Source organism: Aulonocara stuartgranti (assembly GCF_965226115.1).
Source record: "Aulonocara stuartgranti genome assembly, chromosome: 12".
Lineage (NCBI taxonomy): Eukaryota > Metazoa > Chordata > Actinopteri > Cichliformes > Cichlidae > Aulonocara > Aulonocara stuartgranti.
The window spans coordinates 3,487,595-3,511,441 of record NC_138948.1 but is presented as its reverse complement, the minus strand read 5'-3'; the positions used below and the strand labels follow the sequence as shown (position 1 = coordinate 3,511,441).

Genomic DNA, 23,847 nt, shown 5'->3' with positions numbered 1-23,847 from the left:
ATTTCCTCGCTGATTGTTGATTCACACAGTCCATTCTTCCTGCAGCTATTGCAACAGTGCCAATACTGTTTCAACCACAATAATATACATCAAATATAAAAACTGTATTTGTTTCCTACAGTCATACAACACATTGAACTGTTATTTAATAGGCTTGGGGTTAATTTTATGAAATTTTATTGCACAATTTTATTTTTGAAGTACATCAACAATCAGGAATAAGAGTGTAGAGGGGTTAGAACATTGTTCAGTCCCTCAAAAATTAAATTCCATTGAAATATCTAAGAGTATATAATCCTGATGAGTCACAGAATCCTCTTCATCACATTGGGACTAATAGGTTTTTTCTCTCTTCTTCTTTCAGTAAAGAAAGCCAAACTCCACGGGCCCCCAGGTAAGAGCGTATTATTTTGGCTCTTTCTCTGCTGCGCTTTTTTTGTATATGCTATTTGTATTTCTACATTATTTCACATTAAGTCACTTCAGTGATCTCCAAAACCTGATACAGACATATTGACTCTGCAGTGTCTGTGTCCAAGATACAGAGAACTTGATCATCCAGGAACAACGGTATCCACTCATCACACTTTTTGTTTTGTCTTAGCGATAAAAAAAAGAAAGAAATATAAACAGTTTTCTTTAAGTTTTGACAGAGTCCTCTTTTTAAGACCTTGACCTTTTTCTCACAGCCTGAGGTTTTGCACCAGTGTTAGAAGTCTTCAGTTTGTAGGCATGCTAAGACTTTAATCATGCACAGCTGAGGCTGGCGGTGCTCTCATTAGTTTTGAAGATATTTAATAAGCAAAAATTGAATATTTTGAGCAGATGTTTGAAAAACAGTAAGAGGTTTCCTAATGTTTAAAAGTCCTCCAGTGACCTTGAATGCCTGACAGCATCAGAAATCATGCTCATAGCTCAGTACAACAGATAGAAAGTTTGGCCTTGATGATTTTTGCATCCTTTAAACCTTTAAACTGCCTCTGAGCGGGGTGACCTGGACACCGGAGGGGACGTGGGGGCGTTGGTGTCCTGCCATAGACGGCTGGAGGCCTCATCTCTGCTAACTGGAGTCACTGAACTTTAATATGTTTATCCTGTTGGTGCCATTTGGAGCAACTTTAATGGAAATTTCTGACTAATATTGTAGCTTGTTGTTCATAAAGTTAATGTTTTGGTTTTCATTAGTGAAATGTATTTTATTAGGCAAATATGTATATGACACACACTTTTTTTGGATGCAGTTTGCTAACCTAGCTTACTAGTGTTAGCTGATAGTACTCCATATAAAGTCTTTTATCCACATGAAGTCACTTCTGGCACCAAAAAAACAATAAAGAGGCGAAAGTCTCTTCTTAAATGTTTATCCAGTCTATAACACAGCTAACACAGAGAAACAGACAACCATTCACACCTACAGCCAATTTAGCCAATGTGACGTGTAAGTCTTTAGACTCAGGGAGGAAGTCAGAGTACCGGCTAGTGGATTTAAACCCAGATGGTTGCTGTGAGGCGACAGAGGAGTTCAGTTGCCTATGGGCAATTTAGAACTGCCAGTAACCGATCCCCACTAACTGCATGTCTTTGGACTGTGGGAGGACGTCAGAGTACCCGGAGAGAACCCATGCAAACTCCCCACAGAAAGGCCCCGGCCAGGTGGTGGATCAAACCCGGGGTCATGTACTTAAGTTGAATTAAAATGTGGAAATAAAAGTTTGTCAGTCCAAAAAAAGGGTACATTTTGATCTGCTAAGCAGATGTTAGTCTGCACTTGTCCCTTTGCAAACATGTTGCAAAACGCTTGTTTGAATCTCTCTGTGGCTGCACACAGACGTGTCACAAAGCTGAAAAACCATTTTTCAAACGGTTCCTTTTCACACATGAAGCATCAACGATTCAGCAGCCAGTCAAGAGTGGGACTCCGTCTTCCCGCACATTTTTGTTCTTTGTTTTTTAAACAGTTTTGCTGGCTGCAGCTGTTTGTCCTTCCATCTTCTCTCCAGGCGATGATGACGGTAGAACAACAGCAAAGAGTGGGAGATTGAGAAATCAAGCTGGAGGACGGGAGAAGGAAATCAATAGATCATCACAGACAAAGGGCCACCTGCTAGCCTGAAATGACTACGTGTCATCCCGGCATAAAGGAGACGATGGAGACAAATCTCTCAGTTTCTTTAGTAGACAGAGACAGACTCCATACACGAGCGATTTGTCACTGGCTGCCTTTGGCCTCTGATTGACGAGCAATTTCTCAGAGCAGGAGGGCGAGATTTGAATCCAGGGTGCATGAAACGGGACATGGGTGGTTGTGTCGGTGGCGCCTGTGGTGTCCTGTAGTTCCTCTGAACTACCTGCAGTAGGACACTGTAAACACATTAGTTCACAAAATGTCTTTTTTTCCTATCTCGGCCTGCTTACACAGGGTCTGTTGTTCTCTTGTTTTTCACTGTTATACATTATGATGACTGACAGTCCAGCCGAGTTTGTTTTTTTGTGCCAAATTGTGATAGTCCTCATTTTGGAAGTTGTCTGATGCACACTGGAATTACTGGAGCTCTCTGTTCGTAATTTTCTCATTGGAATGACCTGAAATAACACACCTACTTCTCCTCCCAGCTGTAACACCCAGTCACGTCAGTGAAAGAGAATAAGCGCAGGACGGCTTTCTGTCGGGCGACATGAGTTTGTCCCACTCTAATGCCCCAGTTTTAAAAACATGATCTGATTTTATCTTAATAGTAGAAGCAATAGATTGTTTGCCTGGGGGGAGCTGGCTGCTGTCCCAGGGCCCTCCTGAAATCTCATGGGTGGATGACCTCTGAGGGATGTTAGCTGATTTGTGTCACTTTATTAGTTTAGAAGATGTAACTTTTATCTTGTTTTTAGGCTCTGGAGACATTAATCTCAGCTATACAGCACCCAGCAAGCATTGGGTTTCGGTGCAAATATTAAAATATTATTAATAGTGATTTTTGTTTTCATCCAGAGCCATAAGCAGGTCAGTTGTTTGGTTGTCGCTGAGCAAGAATACCAGCCCAGTCTCAGAGTCCAATTTAAATGCATAAGCTGAACACCATTTTTAAAGGTTCACAAGCAGCAGTTGATTTGTAAACATAACCAGGAAGTTAAAAAAACAAACAAACAAAAAGTAAAAATTAAAAAAATTACCAAATCAAAACAAGAAGAAATAAAGTTCACAGAGCTGAGCTGTCCCCAGAAAAACCACAAACACTGCAGTCACCTAGCTGACAAACCTCCAACATATTTGTAGTTCTTTTATTTTTTTTATGTTCTGTACTTTAAGAACCATTATCTCTACACATACAGTTTAGCTGCGACACATGAAAATACTTGTGCATAACTGTAGTATTATTTGAGCATATTGCTCCAGCTCTGGCCTCCTTACACTGGCTTCCAATTCAATTTAGGATCTATTTTAAAATCCTTTTACTGGTTTTTAAATCCTTAAATGGTCTGGCACCTGTATATTTGTCCGATCTGCTGAAGCCCTGTGTCCCCCCTCGCTAACAGCTGTTGCTCTCAGTCCCTAAATCACGTTTGAAACTTAGAGGAGACCGAGCGTTCTCTATTGTGGCCCCGAAGCTTTGGAGTGATCTTCCTCTGCCTATTAGACAATCTACATCAGTGCTGGTTTTTAAATCCAGACTAAAAAGTCATTTTTATTTGCTGGCCTTTGACTCAGTGGGTAACTGACACTATTATTTTATTGTTATTTATTTACTGTATTTATTATTCTTATTGTATTTTTATATGTTTTCATTGTATTTTTTATGTTTCTGCTGTACAGCACTTTGTTCGGCCATGTTTTGTTTGTGCTATATAAATAAACTATGGTATGGTGTTATGGAGTCAGAGGCCACTTAAGATGTTCACATGGACCATTCCACGGCTCATTAAATTGAATGCTTCCCATTTAAATAATGTCAGAATTTCAAACATCTGCTATGACAGCAGATTTTTAGTATTTTGAGGTCCCAAGCACAGGTAGTTGAAATGACTACCTGTGCTTGGGACCTGAGGGGCCGGACACTACTTACTGTCTGGGTTAGAGGTTTGGGATGTAAGAGTAATGCTCATGACTGCAGAAAATCTGACTGAGAAAACGACTGTGTCAGTTTAATAGTAAATCAAATGGTTTCCTGCATCTTTAAAAAAAAAAAGTTAATTGTCCATCTTACCTGTTTTTAGTTTTACGTTTCAGCTGAAGTTGAGTCAGTTAAAATATTTAGGCGTTGCTTGTTAAAAGAAATCATTTTCCCTCAAAACAAGAGACTATTTTTCAGTTTTGTTTAAACACAAACTCGTCTCAAGCCATGTTCTTTTCCATATCTGACAGCTTGCTCATTAGCAGAAGTGGCTATATAGCTGTGATGGTCCACTGCTGCCTTGTAACTGCAGAGGAAACCCTCACCCTAATGAGTCAATAGTGCTGGTGTAATGAGGCAGGCCTGTCTCTGCACAGCCTGAACCTGTTGTCTGACTTATTGCAGCTCCTCCCAGTTAACAGTTTATTCATAAACTGCGTAGCTGCCCCAGAGGACAGTATTATTCCCTATTAGAAAAAGAAATCTAGGTTCAATACAGTAAGGCTCTACAGTGTCGGTTAAACAAACAGGCATGGAAAGTTTTTCTACTGGAGGGCAGACGAACTCCAGAACAAGCTGATGCACAGAAAAGAGTCTGCTTAGGAAGAACAAGGAGACGACTCAGACTTCACTGTCATTTCCTGGTCTTGACCAATATTCTTCAGGCTTTCTGAAGGTCTGCCCTAGTTTCTCTTTGGGCATTGGCTGCTTTTTCACTCATTTTCAGTCCAGTCTTTGTACCTGACCATTTTCAGAGAAATATTGTATGTGTGTTTTTTTATTTTTTTGTCCTTTGTTGTAAGCCTGTTAACACTGACTTATCAGTTATTCAAGCATTACTAACTCAACCACCTAACTTGATGAAATCCTTGTTCCTAGCAGAAGCATTCATGTCCAAAGAAATAAGAAAAAATCCAAGACCTGACACTGACTTAGAGATGCAGCTGGTCGATCAGTCCACTGCTCACTGCAGCATCATCAGAAATGGTCTCAAAAAGCTATTCTAAAGAAAGAGAAAAGGCTGAGTATGCTAAACTACACAAGAACTGGACTGAAAATCAGTGACAACAGGTCTGATGGACAGAATAATGTGACATTTTTGGTTCAAATCATAGTCAGTATGTCTTGATACATGCTCAGTCATCCAGGTCGTGACAATTTGCGTTTCTCCCGCTGAAAACGCAACGTCCAGATGAACAGAATCAACCTTTTGGCATAGTCAGTACGTATAGAGGAGGTCAGGAGAAAACCACAGTCATCTATAACAGCATCCCCAACCTTTTTTGCAACACCGGTTTAATGTCAGACAATATTTTCACAGACCGGCCGTTAAGGTGTCACGCATAAATAAAACAAAATAAAATGACATGACCAAGACAAAAACTGTGGTTTTTGTAAATATAATAATAAACGCAAATTCGCTGTGTAATTGTGTAACTTTATTAGCAGCGTCCTCCTGAAAATTGTGACATCCTCCTCTCTGCCCCTTAATGCTCTGTGGTTGCTATGGTAACATGTAAATAAGACACACAACTACAAAGAACAGGGAAACAGAGTTAACAATAAAACTCCTGAAAGCCATAAATTTCACACCCGAGCCTCAACTCTCGTGACCCGGTACCAAACGACTCGTGGACTGGTGCCGGTCCGTGGCACGGAGCTTGGGGGCCGCTGATCTATAAGATGGTGGCTGCTCGATCTGCTTTTCAGCCAGCGGTGTTGGGATCTGGTCAAAGTTGATTCTTGCTTGGAGTGCGAGAGGTCTCCGATCCAAATCCCAGATGAGCCCACAGTCTTGTTACGCTTGGCCTAATACAGTTAGTGCAACAGTGACATCCACTTTCCCCAAAATTTTCTTCACCGGTGTCTCAGAAAATACTTTTTAAATTTAAATTAGTAGCAAAGAATTTTAAATATATTATATATATTAAATGTAATTAGCTGAAACAAAATGCTGCTGATTGTGTTTGTTATGGAAGAATTTATTCTTTTTTTTGTCACCACCGTAAGCTGTCCTCATCGACCAACAGCTCTTCTCTGTTTGAGCTCCCCATCACTCTGCCACATTCTCCAGCCTTCTCCAGCCCCGCCACCTCCCCTGACACCCATAATAGAGTATTCATTACTGTAGACTGCCTAGTAAATGTCATCTTGCCTGGCTGTGCTCTACACATCCATGTATAACTGAATATAACTTATTTATTTTCATAAGTCATCGCTGCTTAATTATAAATGACGCTGGCTGCCCCCTGAGAGAGTCCCGCTGCATGCTGGGATTTGTCTTTAGCAAGGAGCTGCTGACAAGAGGAAGGTGTTTGTTTGTTTTTTTCACTGCAACCATTTATGGAGATGTGCTTAATGTCTTTCAGATATTTGTTATGATGCCCATATTTTGCATGACAACCGTGGAGGTGTCACAGGAAATAGATGCCACACTTTTACATTTTTACTATAATGTGTTTTAGGTTATTTTTGTTGTTGTGCTTTTCTTTCATTCACTGCCTATCCAGTTGTTTGTTTTCCTCGTTTTTTTTCCCTTTACCCTTGGTAGCTGTCAGTAAATTGGGCTGCCTTCAGCCCTGCCAGTCACCTTGTTCCCTTAATCACAGACCTGGCAACTGTCTTAAAGGAATGATGGATTATTCCCAATGTAACCCTTTCCCTCCTGCCCCCTTTCACTCTAGAGCTGTGCTTGGTGAAGAGAAAGCACTGTACATAGACAGTGGACGTCATTTTAGTTTTATTTTATTTCATAAATGGACAGGTATTATTTATAGATGGAGAAATCTATTGCACCTAAACCTGATGAACGCACGCACGTGCGCGCACACAAAGAACAGTGATTTATGAATGGCAAACTCTCTTTTGTTCCACTACAGTATGACAGAAAAATCACTTTCAGCCATTTCATAATCGCACGGCTCAACATAGAAGAGCCACCTCGACGGGACAACACTTAGCTGCACATCTACATCTAAAGGTCAAAGGTCACTCTTTCGAGGATGCCAATATTCACATTTTGGGCAGAGAAGACATGGTTTGAAAGAGGCTACCTATGTCCACTGTGAACGACAGTCTTTGGACACTGGGTGTGGCTCATGACACCAACTGCAACCTACAGTACAATGCAACTGGAGCCCCCACTCACACCCTGTGTCAGGTGAGCTCAGTGGGTGACATAATTGTGTGGGGCAAGGCCTCACAATGGTTTCACCCAAAACCTCTGCCGATAATGACCCACACGCTTTTGCACACCTTGGCCCATGTGGTGAGGTGCATGATCATTAGTGGGTCACAACCCCCTTAAGGGACAACTTCCACTAAGTCTCCTCCACAGAAGAAGCTTTTTGGATGAGAGTGGAAATGTGTTCAATAAACCTAAAGAAGTCCAGTCGATTTTTTCTTTCCAAGCTCATCCTCCTTAGCTCGTGCAAAATGTTTTTAAATGACTTTGCAAAAAATGTAAAAGTAAATGGTTAAAAAAACGTTTTGTCAGACGTCTAAGTCCCACACTCTTCATTATGCATGATGCATTTGTTTTTATTCACGTTGTACCTTTTAGTTGCTAGGCACTAAGAACAACTTGCTTAGGGTTAAGTCATGTTTGGGAATGACAGCAGCGTAACATTGATGCCATAACCCGGTCTGTTAATGCACTGTCTCTAAAGGGCACTATATGCATAAATGAGAAATGCCAGTGACTTTTGAAAATGGCATTATGTGACACACCAGTAACTGGAACGATCTTAAAACCATTCCCAGAATACTTTGATAAATATGTTGTGTTGTATTTGTGTTCATTCTAGCATAAAATCATACGTTAAAAATCTGGCAGAAATGGAAAACCTAAGAAAATACGCAGAGAGAAATCTTTAAAGTGACCGGATATGGAGACCTGCACTGGTACAGGGTAGAGCCAAAGGGCTTATTCATCAGGGTAGTTAACTAAAATATTGCCATGTTTATGGCGCTTGTTTGAGGCTTTGTATCAGTCATACATTTATTTATTTTTTTTAAATCTTTGGGTGTTCAGTGTTGGAGTTACACTATTTCGGATTTAGCACCACAAACTAAAAATATATCTATCCATCCATTTTCTTCCACTCATCCTGGCCGGGTCGCGGGGGCAGCAGCCTAAGCAGAGAAGCCCAAACCTCCCTCTACCCAGCCACCTCCTCCAGCTTGTCGAGAGACATAATCTCTCCAGCGTCTCCTGGGTCTTCTTCAGGCCTCTCCCAGTGGGACATGCCTGGAACACCTCACCCAAGAGGCGCCCAGGAGGCATCCTTGTCAGATGCCTCAACCAACTCAACTGGCTCCTTTTCCATGTCGAGGATAATTTTATTTATTTTTATATAACCTTTATTTATACAGGTAGCCCCATTGAGACCCAATGTCTCATTTACAAGTGAGACCTGTTTCAGACAAGCATATTTTAAAAAGCGGCTCTACTCTGAGCACCTCCCAGAAGGCTGAGCTCCTCAACCCATCTCCAAGGGAGAGACTAGCAACCCTTCGGAGAAAGCTAATTTCTGCTGCTTGTATGTTTGATTTCATTCTTTCAGTCACTACCCACAGCTCGTGACCGTAGGTGAGGGTGGGGACGTAGATTCCCGTTTACTCTCAGCTCCGTTTTCCCTATGACAGACCAGTACACTGCAGCCACAGCACAAATCTGTTGATCTCCCACTCCCCTCAGCCGTGAACAAGACCCCGAAATACTTAAACTTCGACACTCGTCCCTGACCCGGAGTGGACACGCCACCCTTTTCCGGCTGAGGATATATAATTTATTATAATGCCAAATACCTGTAAAGATCTAAACTCCATTAACATATTTTTCAGTTGTATATTTTCAGAACGTGGCTAATGAAGTGTCATATTTTTAAATGATTTTTTATTTAGCCTTTATTCCACATGGCAGTAGAGAGTAGCACTGGACCCGATGTACAAGAAATGGCTCCTGCAGACATTTGAAACCCTCGACGAGTCCAGTTGATGTCTTACCTACTTCCTTAATGTTTTTGACACCTTTGGGTCCACTGTGGTCACCTTGATAAACGGTTCCCTGCGATCTGGCTCCGTCCGCAGGTACTTTAAACATTGAGTTATTCAACATCTGCTGAAAAAGCCTAACCTGGATCCAACACTACAGACAAGCTAGAGACCCACCGGGTTTTAGAAAGTTAGACTCCACAGAAACAGCTCTCCTTAAAGTCACAAATGACCTTTTGATGGGCGCGAACAGGCCGGGGACAGGGGCTCAGGCCTTGTTCTATTGGACCTTAGCTCAGCCTTTGATAGCATTGATTATCAGATATTAATCCACTGCTTAAATCTTTTAGTAGGGATATGTGGATCTGTCCTCATTTATGGCTGATTGAACACTTTTGGTTTCAGTGGGAAACTTTCGGTCAGATGGAGCTGAAATTTCATGCGGTGTCCCACAAGGATCTGTTTTAAGCCCCTTGTATTTTTCATTGTATAATCTGCCTTTAGGCCTTCTCATTAGTTGTTTCAAAATTATTTCCTACCATCTGTATGCAGACGATATCCCAAAGTACATCTCCTTTAAACCTTGTGAATTGAACAACTTCCAATCCACTTCCAATGGACTGTCTTAAGGAAATTAATGGTTGGATGACAAACAATTTTCTGCAGCTGAACGCAGAGTAGACTGGGTGTTTAATTCTTGTTCCAGAGAGTATCATGCCCCAAATCAGGCAACATCTGGGTCCTTTCTCATCCTTGGTAAAGAGTCTTGGGTTAATTCTTGATCAATCTCTGTTTTTTGATGCTCAAGTCTGTGACCCGTTCTTGCTTTTTTCATTTAAGAAATATTGCCAAACTTAGGACTATTGTCTCCAAAGGTGAACTGGGGATGCTTGTTTGTGCCTTCATCTCCTCCCGATTAGATTATTGTGATGCACTCTTTTCCTGTCTGTCAAGGCTTCTTTAAATCACCTTCAAGCGGTCCAAAATGCCACAGCAAGGCTTTTAACCCACAGTCATAAATTCTCTCATATCACTCCCTTGTTAAAGTCCATGCACTGGCTTCCGGTTGGGTACAGATATCAGTTTAAAATCCTCCTCACACGAGGACAGGCCCCCACTTATATCATTGAGCTTCTGCAGTATGCTATGGATTCTTTTTAAAAATGAACCACATCAACCTTTGTTAGATGGAAAATTGCTGTCTATTTCTACATTACACTACTAACCACTTTATTTCTATAAGCAGGTTTTAAACAGCTGGCCAATGATGTCTTTTCACAAAGAATATGTAGTTTTCAGGTATTCACAGCCCTTATGGCATCTAAAGGTCACCTAGCAGGAAAGGTCACTTTCCTGTACTGCATGGCTGTTTGACCGGCCCATATTTCACATATAAAGACATTTTTGAAACGCCTTTTCAAACTCACACACACCCCTAAAAATAACCAAGGCATGGCGTGGACTGATGTGATCTAGAATTTAGGATTTAGCTATATTTTACAAACTTGGGCACAGATTCAAATGAAACCTGGATATTGGAACCGAGCAATGGCTGTAATGTATTCATTCATGCAGATTAATGAGCTCATCGCTTACCTCATCTTCACCCCAGAAACACTAATGGTGCTCTTCAAAAGAGAGTAATTGTAAGATGGAGAACGCAGAAGTATACAAGGACACACACACACACACACACACACACACACACACACACACTATAACACTGAGTGGATTCTCTTGTGTGTAGAGTGGCTACTTGAGGCAGGTAATCAAGCAGGGATTAGGTGGCTGGATGCTCAGACCTCCTCCGTTATTGCCGAATATGCAGACACACTTTGGTTTTGTGTGTGTGTTTAAACATCAAATCACATTTTATGTATTTATTTATACCATTTATGCAGTAAATTGATTAAATAATTTCAGTTTAGTAAAAGAGCAGATTAGTGGGTTAAAATGACAAGAAGATAATCTAAGAAATGCAAAATTCAAAGTAAGTGCTTTTAAATTTTCCACCAGAGTATCACGTGCAGTTATTTTCTGTTCTCAGGATTGTGTCATTCATCACTGCCTTCCAAACCATTAAAAGGCTATAAAGTTTTGTTTTTGAAGTACATTTAGGCCCATAAAATCAAGAATTTGAAAACAATAAGGAACATATTTGGTGTGGGTTAAACGCTCTTATAGTCAGGATGGCCTTTAGTGACAACTGAATTAACTTCTTGGGCAAAATTTGTTGATTTGATTAAACCAACATAGCTCAAAATGTAAGGCGTAATTTCCCTTCTCAAGTACTGATTGCTGGGAAATCACACTGAGCTCTCAGCACCCATGAATCTGCAAAATAACCCTAGTAACCATATTTCATTACAGTTTTGTAAGTTCATTAAATACCTTTCTAATTGCAATTTCTTTTGTTGAGCAGAAAATAGATTTTAAAGGAGAATGCAGTTTATTTGCATGGCAATGTAGATTGTAGGAGTTCTATTTATTTTATAAATACTGACATAATTGATTATGCTATTGATACTTTAGAATAACCAAATGTAACTTTGATGTGACTGAATATGATTTGTGTTACATCTGAGTGCATGACTTGGACTAGTTTTATAAAAGGAAACAAAATAAATTCCGTTTTGCTTGATTAATAAATATAATGTCTGGTTTACCTTCTGAAATGGCGTTTTCTTGTCACAGCTTCTCTCCTGCTCAATTATCATACAACAGAGTGCAGTTTTTAAAGCTATTTCTACTTGTTCATTTCTCTTCACCATCTCCTGGTTTTTTCAGTTTGATCAAATATTCAAGATTTAGAAGGTTTTTTTTAACATTTTTGCTGCATATTTCCTCAAATGACTACACTACTGAATACTATTATTAATAGTAATTATTCTGTTTTGTCATACAGTATCCAATTAAAGCCCATTAAAAATGTAAATGTGTGTAAAGTTCAACTCACACCATTATTTATGTGTTTTGATTATTTTTCACACGTTGCTTTAAGTGTCAGTTGCTGTTTTGTTAGGTTAAGGAAACAAAACTACTTGGTAAAGTTTAAGAAACGATCGGGGTTTGAGTTAAACTCGATATTTTCAAACAAAGTGAAGAATTTACAAACTTTCCCTCCATTTTTTGGCTCACCGGGAACATAAGTGCTGCCTTCAAATAGAAATGATACAAAAAAAAAATTAAAGGAACATTTTGAAAATACATCAGTTCTCAATGGGAAAAGGTCATGCTGGCTATGTATGCTGTTACAGAATTAAAGACTACCGCGTTGTTTGATTGAGGTGAAAATTATCGACCTACAGAGGGCTGGATCCAACAACGCCCTGAAAATCTGACAAAATTCTGCATCAGGCTAGTCCTTTTTGTCCAACCCCAGGGCACGGTCCTAATGAGATGACGGATGGTATCCTGCAGGATCTCCTTCCAGATCTATACAAATCACTGAGCTCCTGGATAGTCTGAGGTGCAACCTGGAACCATCGGACGGCCTGAAACATAACGTCCCAGGGGCGTTCTACTGATTTATGCCAGCGAGCACGTGGGCCAGTCAGTGGTATCATTTCCATCCTCCAAGAATTGCCTGCATATTCTCGCCAAGTGATGCCAGGCATTGTTGTGCACCGTATAGGGTCTGATAGTGGATTCAAGGATTTCACCCTGATATCTAATGGCAGTCAGGGTGGTGATGCGTAGCCTGTAGGTTTCTCTGTTCCTCCATGGATAGGACTCCCCAGAACATCAATGACCAACCAGAAAAGTAATAATGCTGAATAATGGTAGAGACAGCAAAATGTTCTCTGTGGCTTTTACTTTTTTTTTCTGAAGAGGCAATAGTAGGAAGGCATGAAGATAAGTTGCAAATATTAGGATTAAGACTTATAAAACAATAAAATTGTTTGTTGCAGCCAGCAGGAAATAAAAATCAAGACATAAAGTTGTCTAAAAATCTGAAATTACTACTGATGCTCCTTATGGAACAACAAAGATTTTAGATGCTAGGAATCATCATAAAAACCTCTGAGGTCTGAGGAATAAATGGTGACGTTGTTTTCTAAAGACCTGATTGGTTATATCAAGCATAAGCTGCTCCAGGTTATACCATGAGGTAGGTCTTTATCTTATAGTGGGTAGCAGATAAATGCTTTACCTTTTCTGTGATAGTAAATTCTACACAGAATTCTCCATCTAACTGGACGTGTGTTCTTTAGTCTTTGTTTCCAATCCAGGTTATTCTTTTTTTTTTCCTGCTGTCTGCCAGATACACCGATACCTCTGTCTGTTTTCTGCCTCTCTTATCTCGCCTTCATCTTTCTACTGAACTCTTTATGAGACTGCAGTACTCTAAAAATAATGCCTGTTAATCATATGGCTCTGAAGTAAGGAGGCTGTGTGCTGGTTCACTGCAGCTCGCGATGGTAGAAAAGAGCAAAAAGTAGTTGAACCTTCAATAAAAGGCTTGAGATCAAATGAAAAATGTTGTGTGTTAAATAATCAAAGTCTCACATTTTATTTGCTGTTGCAGACAAATTCAACGCCTACGTGACTTTGAAGGTGCAGAATGTGAAAAGCACAACCATCACAGTCCGAGGGGACCGGCCATGTTGGGAACAAGACTTCATGTTGTGAGTACCTCAAACCCTGTTACTGCTTTGCTCTAAATTTCACTTCTCAGTGTATAGTTTTTATGTTTTATCACTTTTATATGTTAATTTAAAAAATGCATTTAAATTATTACATTTAATTCAGTTTCCCTGCTTTTTGCAGCATTTTTAAGCAGTAGAAAGCCTGACAATAGCTTAAATATAAAATGACAGTTCATACATCTTTATGTAGAAACTACATACATCTTTCATCCACTGAAAGATTACGTGTTCTTTTATGGTTTAAATATTGCAACATGGTGCTGTGCTCTGGCGTACAGATTTGCAGTATTCAAATTGAATAATGTGGGGCTGAAGTAATGTATTCCACCCAGCAGAAACTCATTGAACAGATGGCTTTGCTAGACTTGAGAACAAAATAAAGATTTGGTCAATAAGTGAAAGGTGGAAAGCTGGCTGTTCATTTGTCTATAAAAGCCTGTTACATCTGATTTAGCTTTTAAAGTAAAGACCGTCTCTTCCTCCTGCACGTCTCTGTAAATTGCCACCAGATTCAAACCCAGAACTTTGTTTCTGTCTGACAACGGATACGGAAAAGCTGCATTTCCGAAATGGGCTGAGCCTGATGTTGATACTTTCAGTATCACCCAAACTAATCCAGACTTTGAAGTTGAAAGAGATCTAAAAGATCTCTCAAAGACAACTTCATCTTGCACTTTTTAACCAAATGTAGGCAGGACCGTCCAACCACACTTTAGATTCCTGGTATTGGAGGCATATTTAGTTTTGGTTTCATTTATAAGACCTATGCTATAACGCATTGCACCGAGGATCAGTCACGTTATTCTGACTCTAGCTTTGGTTTACATGTTCCTCGTTTACTTTTTTGGCTCAGCGTTGTCACTTTTATTGGCAGCAGTACGACACTAAACTCCTGGGATGTATTAAAGAAAATGCAGGGAGAAATTGGAGCTTCAGGAGTATGTGTCAGCCCTTGGATGAATGCAGGCCAGGTATCCAATGCAAGCTGACTTGTTAGCTGGCTTTAATAGGGCTCGCTGAAATTGAAAGAGCACCAGCCGCCTGTGGGACTCCAGTCGGGCACAGGCTACTAAATGGGAATTTGTGGTTGGAGCAGGTAGGATGGATAGAAAGTGAAATGACATGCCCAGCTCAGATAAGTGGACGAATTGGTGATAAATCTAATGAATTGTCCAGCCAGGTCTGAGTATATGTGAACAGCAGAGGGGGTGCAGCTGCAGCTGAAATAGCTGAAATCCCACTTTACGTTTTTTTTATTGTGATTCCTGAAGTGCTGGTTCTTGGTACTCTTCGATTGGTGTGGATGCAAAACCCATTTTTAAACTGTTATGCAGCTGCCATTTCAGTTGTATATGTCTTGAGATCTGTGTCGGCACATTACTTTTTAATTCCTACAGTAAATATTAAATGTGCATGTGCTTACTGTAGGAAGTAATTTGTTACTTTGTGTGCCACTTTCTTTTTTTGCGGATCATGTAACTAGCAGTTATTAATTTTAAACCCTACGTGTGCTGACATACATGCAGGGTTCGCAGAATAATAAGGACTTTCTTGGCATTTTTATTCTATTTGCCAGTAACTGCTGTACACTGATACACTGATTGCACTGACTGGGAGATCAGTTAAAATAAATGCATGTTATGAATGCATATGGGTCAGGCTAGGATCACCAAGGATGTCTTATACCTCAGTTCTTTGCACAGATATGCTAAGAAGCTCTGTGAGAGTGTTTACAGGCTAAACTAACGAACAAACTAATCACCAATCGTCACAAATGGTAAATGGTCTGTATTTGTACAGCGCTTTACTTAGTCCCTAAGGACCCCAAAGCACTTTACACTACATTCAGTCATCCACCCATTCACACACACATTAACACACTGGTGGTTTTGCATCCACATCGTGGAGAATAACATAAAAGATTTGAGTGAAAAACTCAAAAATCCGTGTGCATGTAATGCCACTCCAAGCACCTGGTCTTACACAAAACAGCGAACCCCAAATCCTGAGTGTCAGGTCAGCACTTTGCTTGAGAAAGCGTGAGTGAATGAGGGGTAAATTTTAAAGTGATAGATAAACATGCTTTATAAATGATTCACTAGTACAACAGTGTGAAATAGTATTTTTCTTTACATAACAGTTTAGCATTTGAATGCAGCTTGTAAAGCGCGCACCAGTATCGCACATTAATCTCCCTCCTCTCCCCGTCTGTCTTTGTCAGACACACACACACAGTTGTCAGTCGTGCATTGTGTGCTGTACAAGGGATACTGATCTTTCCTGCAGACTGATCCCTCTAGACTTGATTAGAGAATGGAGTGGAGAGATTGACTGTGAATCGACATTATTATATAACACTGTCTCCTCGCCTCACTCTTTACCTGTTACTCTGTGCTTTTTCTTCACATCCATTTAGACCGTTATCCTCACTTCTCTCACCTTTCTCTCTTTGGAGAATTAGTTTTCCAGAGTCAGTATGAAGATTTTTTTTTTTTAGTTAAGTAAAATATTAAGTTTTATGACCTTACCCAAAAAGTTGACTCTGTTCATCTGGATGTAAGAGGTCAGCTGGATGAGTGACAGACGTTTCTCCCACTGAAAACGCTGTGATCAGATGAACAGAATCATCCTTCTGGGATTTCCTTACCTGGATGAGTGAGCGTGCATCGAGATATTATGACCTTAATTGTTGAAAAAAGAACCACGCAGCCCCCCATGCTGTAGCTAAATGGCTAATTAACTCCTGAGTCTCATTAGCAGCAGTTATGCTCAGTGGGGCGCAGAAGCAGTGCGCTGCCTTTGAGCCACGTTCGAGGTATCAAGAAGGAATTTCAAGGTTTCAGTGAGACGGTCATATCTGTCATAGGACCTCCTGAAATGTGTTTTTATGTGTTTTATTAATGGATGAAATCACAACATACCAAAGCAAGGAACTAAGACAAATGGTAATATTTTTTAAATAAAAAGCATTCACTACATGGGCTTGGCTTCAAGTCATGGGGGGCCTCTGCACTCAGGTTTAAACTGGTGACTCTAGATATTGTTCTAGGTGTTGCTGTGATAGAGATCTGCAGCTGTTCTCGACCCACAGTATATAACACAGTAAATCCAATAATAAAAAACTAAAGAGAAGCTGAAAATTACCTTTTTGCATCTTCTTCTTTTTGTACTGAAATGACATTTTCCAGTGTGATGCATTGTAAATATCAACTGTATTACAAGCAGGACTCACTCTAAATATGGTTGCGTTGCTCAGGAACAGTGAAGAAGTCACCTCCTCACAGCTGGATAGTGACTGTGCTGAGACCCTGCCAGATGTGCAGTCTGACTCTTAGGCCTCACTGGGAGCACCAGGCACATCTGTGGCTTTAGATTCTTATATTGTTTCTTCTCAAGATTCTTAAAACGGATGATTACAGACAGAAGTTACCGTGCGTTCAGATACAAACAGGGATGGCACATGTCTAAGCTTACACAATGTTTGTGTGCTCATGTTTACCTTGTGTGTGTTAGTGAAGATAGGAATTGGCATGCCTATGTCACACTGGGCATCTGTGTTGATCAGGAGTAGATTTCATAGTGGTGGGATAACCAGCTTCACTGTGGCGTGCTGGTATCTTGGCTCGGATGAAGCTCGGATCAAAGAAAAAAGTCAGAGATGAGTTTGGACTGATACTAGCTTGCACTCAAACGTCATGCCAAACCTTTCACTCCTGCCCAAAATTAAAAATAAAGCTGAGAACAGTAACCGCCTTGCCAGCTGCACTTAGGCCATCCTTTCAAACTCGATCTCTCACCTGCTGATTGCATTCGCTTACTCTGTCTGACACTCTGCAACCTTCTGAAATCCTGATTTCTGATTTTTGAAAGCCACAAGATATCTGTTCTACAAGATATCTGTTTAGGTTGGGGGGGGGTCCGCTTACTTTGAAAGTAAACAGTCAGTATTTTTCCATGTTTCAACTGTTGGAAGTATTTTGTGTGTCAATCAATGGTCTTTAAGTTGCATCCAGGTTACACTGTAGATATGGATGTAGCCACCTTGATGTCATCTATTCTTGTAACATAGTTTCAAGGCCTCCAGTTGAGCATTTTGGTCATTAGCGTTAATTTAACCCTTTGTGATGAGCAGCAGATAGATGTGGCTGAGACACCAAAGGACACTCCAACACCCTAAATTATGCCCTGCTTTATTGTCTCCTTTACTCTTAATGGAACCATAATTTCCAAAATGAACATCATCATGTGCTAAATATGAAATATGATCCAGACTATACATACGGGGCTGTTTTCTCAAAGACTTTCATTAAATTTGACTTATTCTTGGAGCCAAACAAGTTGCCCCCTGCTGGCCATCAGAAAGAATGCAGGTTTGAGGCACTTGGCTTCACTTTTAAAGCCCAACTTTATATTTATATTTGTGCACAGGATAATACCATTATACATAATGGTGAGCGAGGACTAATGGTGAGGTTTAGCTGAATCTTAGTGGTAGTAGTAATGGCCTGAATGAGTGTATTTTCCAAAGAGCCTATACCTCTGGAAAGACCGGAGCTTTCTCAGTTAAACCTCGGGTAACGTCACAGGTGGAGATACTGTATAAACATCTGGCAAGGATCTGTATCAGGATAGGATAGAATAGAATAGAATAGAATAGAATAGCCCTTTATTGTCATTGTACATGTCCTATGAAATTGTGGAATTCATCAACAAAATTATCCTGTAAGAATCTGTTTCATTATAGCCACAGAGTAACCCAACAACACTCTTGCATGCACACATTCACACAGACAGACTGCAGCCTGCGACATACTTGAAGATGAAAAAAATCAAAAAGTGAAGTTAGGAAAGAGTTAAACAACAACAGCAACAACACAAATGGACTCAACAATACAAACACAAATATTAAACTACTGTATTGTAGCAGTCTTTGAATGAAAGCAGTAATAGCACCAGGAAGGAAATACAAATGTATAAAAAAACATGTTGCTTTAAAGGTCACTGCCAGCTGGATTTGCTCAGCAGAGGTTGTTTCAAAGCTGAGGTGTCCTTGTGGCCACAGCACGGTCACCTCTGGAGACATGCTTTGACTTTGGAGTAACCACAAGGATCCCACCTTAAGGTCTGATGCTGAAAACCGTCTCATACCAGTTCTGCTGTGTAGTCTGTGCCTTATATGCCTGAGCTATCAGTCGAATGCTAAGATCAGTTAATTACTTAGTGTACCTAATCCTGACTTCTCTCCATGGGTCAGTCTGTCCAGCAGTGTGTTGGTGAGCAGGATACAGCATGTCACTGAGTACCAGTGCAACTACTTTGAGATTCAGCTTAGTTGCAAAAGGCCACTACTGCATTCTTTGACATTAAATAGATTAAATCTGCACATTTATTCTCTGTAGATACTGAATGTTTACATTAACTTCTGAAATTTGTCCTAAAAAGAAAACAGACTCAAAAATTATGCACAGATGACGGCCTCGACAGTACAGTTTGAAAGTATTAAAACATCTCTGTCCACAGACACGACCTAAGCCTTTCAGAGATTTAGGGCAAACCCCTGATGAGCACCAGTCACACAAACGGGCCTCCTTCTACACAGGAATACATGTTCCCATAAAAAGCTGCTGTCGAAAACTCAAGAGGAACCAATTTTACACATCACTGCTGCAGCAATTTTCTAAATTTTAGAGATTCTAATTTAAGCCATTTATTTCCTCCAGGAAGATTTTTCTTTATTTTTTTAGCTCTGCTGTAGATACGGTGATGGCAAAATGATCAGGATGTTGCTCCATCAGGACCAGGGTGAGCTGTAATGAAGTTTGGCTTAGAAAATACACATTTTCTTGGAGATGAGAGGAAAAATGAGGCGGGTGTGCGTGTGAGAGAGAAATAGAGGGAGATCACAATAAAGCAGCAGTTTAAAGGTGATTCGTGAACCTCCAGCACTGCCTCTCAATCTCAACACACACAAGCAATCTATGATATGTAAAAAGTATACATACTTACCAAATGACTCGTAGTCATCAGGCTATGTACGAACAGATGCTCAGTTGGGTATTTGAGAGGTCACATTTGCATTATTTATGACATTTTTTTCTTGTTGTTTGTAAATTGAGTTTGTTTTCTTCTGCTGAAAGCGTCTATCTAACATCTTATTGCAAAGTCTAATATTTTTCCTTCGGCTATCACTAACTGTCTTGTGCGATCTTAGCCTCCTTCGTTCTTTGTGTCGTGTCTGATCTGTTAAATATGTGTGATGGCTGCTTGGTGGGCTGGTATATGAGACGATAAGCAGTTGAATGTTGATGCCTCTAAACAGACTCATGAGACTTAGCCTGTTGGCCTCTCCTCATGCATGTGAGGATTTCAACTCTCCAGCTCGGTTTGCTCTTGTCTTTCTTTTCTTTTATCACAGGTAAGTGGGAGTGGCTTAGCTTCGTTATCTCCATTTCCTTTTTCAGTATGTCTCTGCTTGCTTTGGCTCTTTGCTGAATCCGTCTGTTTCATTTAGTCTGACTTGCCCACTCGCTTAAATCTAGATCTCATGATTGGCACAGTTCAGAGGTCTGCTGTGAAGGCGGCTTCAGTAAAAGTTGACTTTTAAAGTTACAGGGGTTTGAAGGGATGTGTAACAGGATGCCACATGGAGCTTATGCTTTATCCCATCATTTCCTCCTGAAAACAGCAGCTTTCACATTTTTCTCTTCAATCTGAAACCCCCTTAGTGTAAGACAACGCGCACATAAAATAGATTTGTTTCGATTCCTTGCCCACGTGTGTGGCCTTTCCTTCAAGTTCTCTGTCAATTAAGTGTTTAACTATCAAAAAAGGGCAACCTTTCTGTCTTTTCACATCAACCCTTTTAGTCTTTGGCCACCGATTTTATCAAGTTATAATATCAGGACTGATCAACATCTTTCTGATCGTAACCTTTTCCTTCACTCTTTTGCACTCATCTAACGTTTGTCTCCGTAGGGTTGTTTATTAGAAAGAGTATTTTCCACCCACGTCTGGCTTTAAAGAAAGCAGTAGTTGGATATTTGAGCAGTTTTCTTAGAGTGCATTAAAAAGTGTTTTGATTTGTGCAGGTGATGTCAAATAAAGGGAAAATGTTTTGTAAATTTGAGCAGGAGCACTGATTCGTAGCTGGAGGAGCAGCTTGTGTAAAGCTTTTCTCACAGGAACACATAAAAAGCTGCTTCACCACTGACTTTATCCGTTATTCTCCGGTGCTCCGGTCTCTCCCTCACGGGACATAATTTCCATCAAGCATTATGCTCAGTAAAAATACATACTTACACATCCTCTCTGGCCTTTCTGTTTTTTCAGTTTCTGTCTCTTCTGTCAGAAACTGAACTCAAAGACATCCCTGCACATGTACGCACTCCCATCTGAGTGTTAAAAATACAACGTTTCATTCCCTTTTACCACAAACCATTCCCTCAATAATGGATGGGCTTTGATGGAGGGCATATGCCAGAGCCAGATATAAACCTAAGGCACATGTACACGCAAACAAACACACAGCTGAGCTATGAGTCACATAGTTTGGAGACAGGCTTCACAGAAGGGCAACGTCAGACTTATTTCTAAAATTTGGATTTTATGGTATCAAATAAATAATCCCTCAGATTAAAATGAGCAGATCATGAGGTACTTTTGTTTTTTGGTTTTGTTTTTTTCCCCTTTCTTTAAGCCCGTTGATCCAGAGCTGACTCTCTCGTTATGCAATGCATTACTTGCCATTAGTCGAGTTCACCTTCATCTTTTTGGACCTTCGAAAATTACACAATCTGCCAAGAACAGATCGCTTCAATAGCGTGGCTGAAAAACCCAGAAAATGTCCAAATGGTGTTTTTGCACTTTGGCTACAAACAAGGGAGACTGGGAAAGTCAAAAGAGCAGAAGTTCTGTGGAAGCAGCTCCCAGTTTGAATTTGGGAGATAGACACCCTCTCTACTTTCAAGATTAGACTTTCCTTTTTGCTAAAGCACATAAGATGTGTCCCAAAACCTAGGCCGCATCCTTCGGAGAACCGGCCTTCGTGGTCTACGTGGGCTGGGTCCTTCGAAGACTGAGAAGGCCGCAAGTGCGAGGCTGTGAAATGGGACGGTCTAACCTTCAGATGTGCATCACTGCTGTCTTGGTGTAGTTAACTCAGCCGTCTGCTCCTTGCTATTTAAAATATAACAGGACACTGCCGTAAATTCTCGACCGTCTCACACTTCTGTTCAATCAGTTTTCTGTTTGACGGTTATTCAGCTGTGTGAAAACCCAGCTGAAACTTAATAGTGGCTGCCATTGTGGGGAAACTGGAACTGGCTGGGCCGTGCTATGAATTCTGGGATATGGATGGCCACAAAGGATACACCTGACCCATCCTTCAAATCTGGGGAAAAGAAGGACGCATTTGTCGGCCGGATTCGGAGGAGTCTATGAATTGGGACAGCCTTCGTCGCATCGCTGTGACGTAATCGGTCTACAAATGCCGCCTCAGGAGGATGAAGCCTACGTTTTGGGACACAGCTAGAGTTAGGGCTGGATCATGTGACCCTGGATCCTTCCTTAGTTACGCTGCAATAGGTCTAGTCTCCTGGGGGATTCCCATGATGCACTGTTTCTTCTTCACTCACCTTTTTCCACTCACTGTGTTTATACACGTCACATCTGTGGCCATCTTCAGCAGCATGTCTTTGGTTCCGCCAGAGGTTTCTTCCTGTTAAAAGGGAGTTTTTCCTTCCAGCTGTCACCAAGTGCTTGCTCCATTTGTTGGGGCTTTCTCTTTATTATTGTAGGGTCTTCACCTTACTGCTGTTGTAGTTTGCTGCTATGTAAATGCTAGGGGTGCAACGATACTCGTATCGATATTGAACCGTTCGATACAGTGCTTTCGGTTCTGTACGCATATGTATGAACAATACAAAATTTTTAATTTATTTTATCAACTTTCCTTCTGACGATGCTGTCTGTGTTGAGCGCTCAGTGGATCTGCGCTTGACAGTGCAGCCTAGGCGGAGTAGTCGAACGCAGATTCACTGATCGCAGGGCAAGCTAGCAAGACAGAATTGAACCTCCCCCACCCTCATTCAGATCTGGCCTTTGGAACTATTTTGGTTTTCATGTGACGTATGACCCTGAAGGTAAGCGCGTCGTGGACAAAAGTAAAACAGTATGTCGGATGTGCCACGCAATGCTCAATTGGTGGGAACTAGTGTGTTAGCGCAGTTAGCTCGTTAACGTGTTGACGCCGTCCAGCCCCACGCACGGGGCGATCCGCGGTAGCTCGTTAACGGAGATTTGCCGTGTTGTGGCGTTAACGTCATTTCAGATTAAGGCTGACAGCACTAGTGGGAACACAACGAATATGACTGCACATTTACTCCGACATCATCCTAGTGCAAAGACAAGTGGAAGCAGACAAAAACAACAAGCATGCATGCTACAAACTTTACCCGAGTCATTTAGACAGCCGTTAGCACAGGATTCTCCTTATGGGGACCTGATATGTTTAATATGCTGCTGAGAATATAGCCCAGAAGAAGCGGATAGTATAGCTTTTATTTTGGAAAGAGACATTTCTCTGTAATAAACTCTCTTTTCCAAAGATGAGGGATTTCTCCATCAGATAGATTTAGTATTTTATTACTTTGTTGTTTCAGCAACATTACATTTAAAAACTGTACTTTTGAGTTAAAATATATATTTATAATTTTAATAAATGACAAATTAAAAAGGCATGAACATTTTTTTGTATCGAAAAAATATCGAACCGTGAATTTTGTGTATCGTTGCAGCCCTAGTAAATACATTTGAATTGAATTGATTTAATAAAAGACCAAACAAGGTATTAATCATTTTATTTGGTTTTCTGCATATAATGAACTCATTAAAACATTATTTTTGTATCACATACATTACAAGTGAAAATAAGAAAAAAAAAAGAACATTTTAATGTCATCAATGTTTTCTTATTCATGACAAATGGTCAACAAACATTGTGTTTATATGTTTACATTTACGAGCATCCATGATGTGAAAGATTTAATATGTGCAGAATGTTTTTGTGTGTCAGTTATATTGTGGAGCTGAATTGATTCCTG

The 23,847-nt window shown here is 40.4% G+C and overlaps 1 protein-coding gene and 1 long non-coding RNA gene across 2 annotated transcripts in view; one reads left to right on the top strand and one right to left on the bottom strand.

The window, feature by feature from the left end:
- LOC309719560 (protein unc-13 homolog B-like) overlaps positions 1-23,847 on the top strand; it is a 189,137-nt gene that overhangs the window by 19,720 nt on the left and 145,570 nt on the right. The window contains exons 2-3 of the mRNA XM_082555718.1: positions 365-394; positions 13,627-13,726. Coding sequence (XP_082411844.1) covers positions 365-394; positions 13,627-13,726 — 130 coding nt within the window. The remainder of the gene's footprint in view (positions 1-364; positions 395-13,626; positions 13,727-23,847) is intronic.
- Positions 17,029-22,599, bottom strand: LOC309719567. Its single transcript, XR_014280266.1, has 4 exons — positions 22,381-22,599; positions 18,285-18,365; positions 17,247-17,380; positions 17,029-17,146 (listed from the first exon to the last, which is right to left on the bottom strand). It is a non-coding gene; the product is annotated as an uncharacterized lncRNA (long non-coding RNA).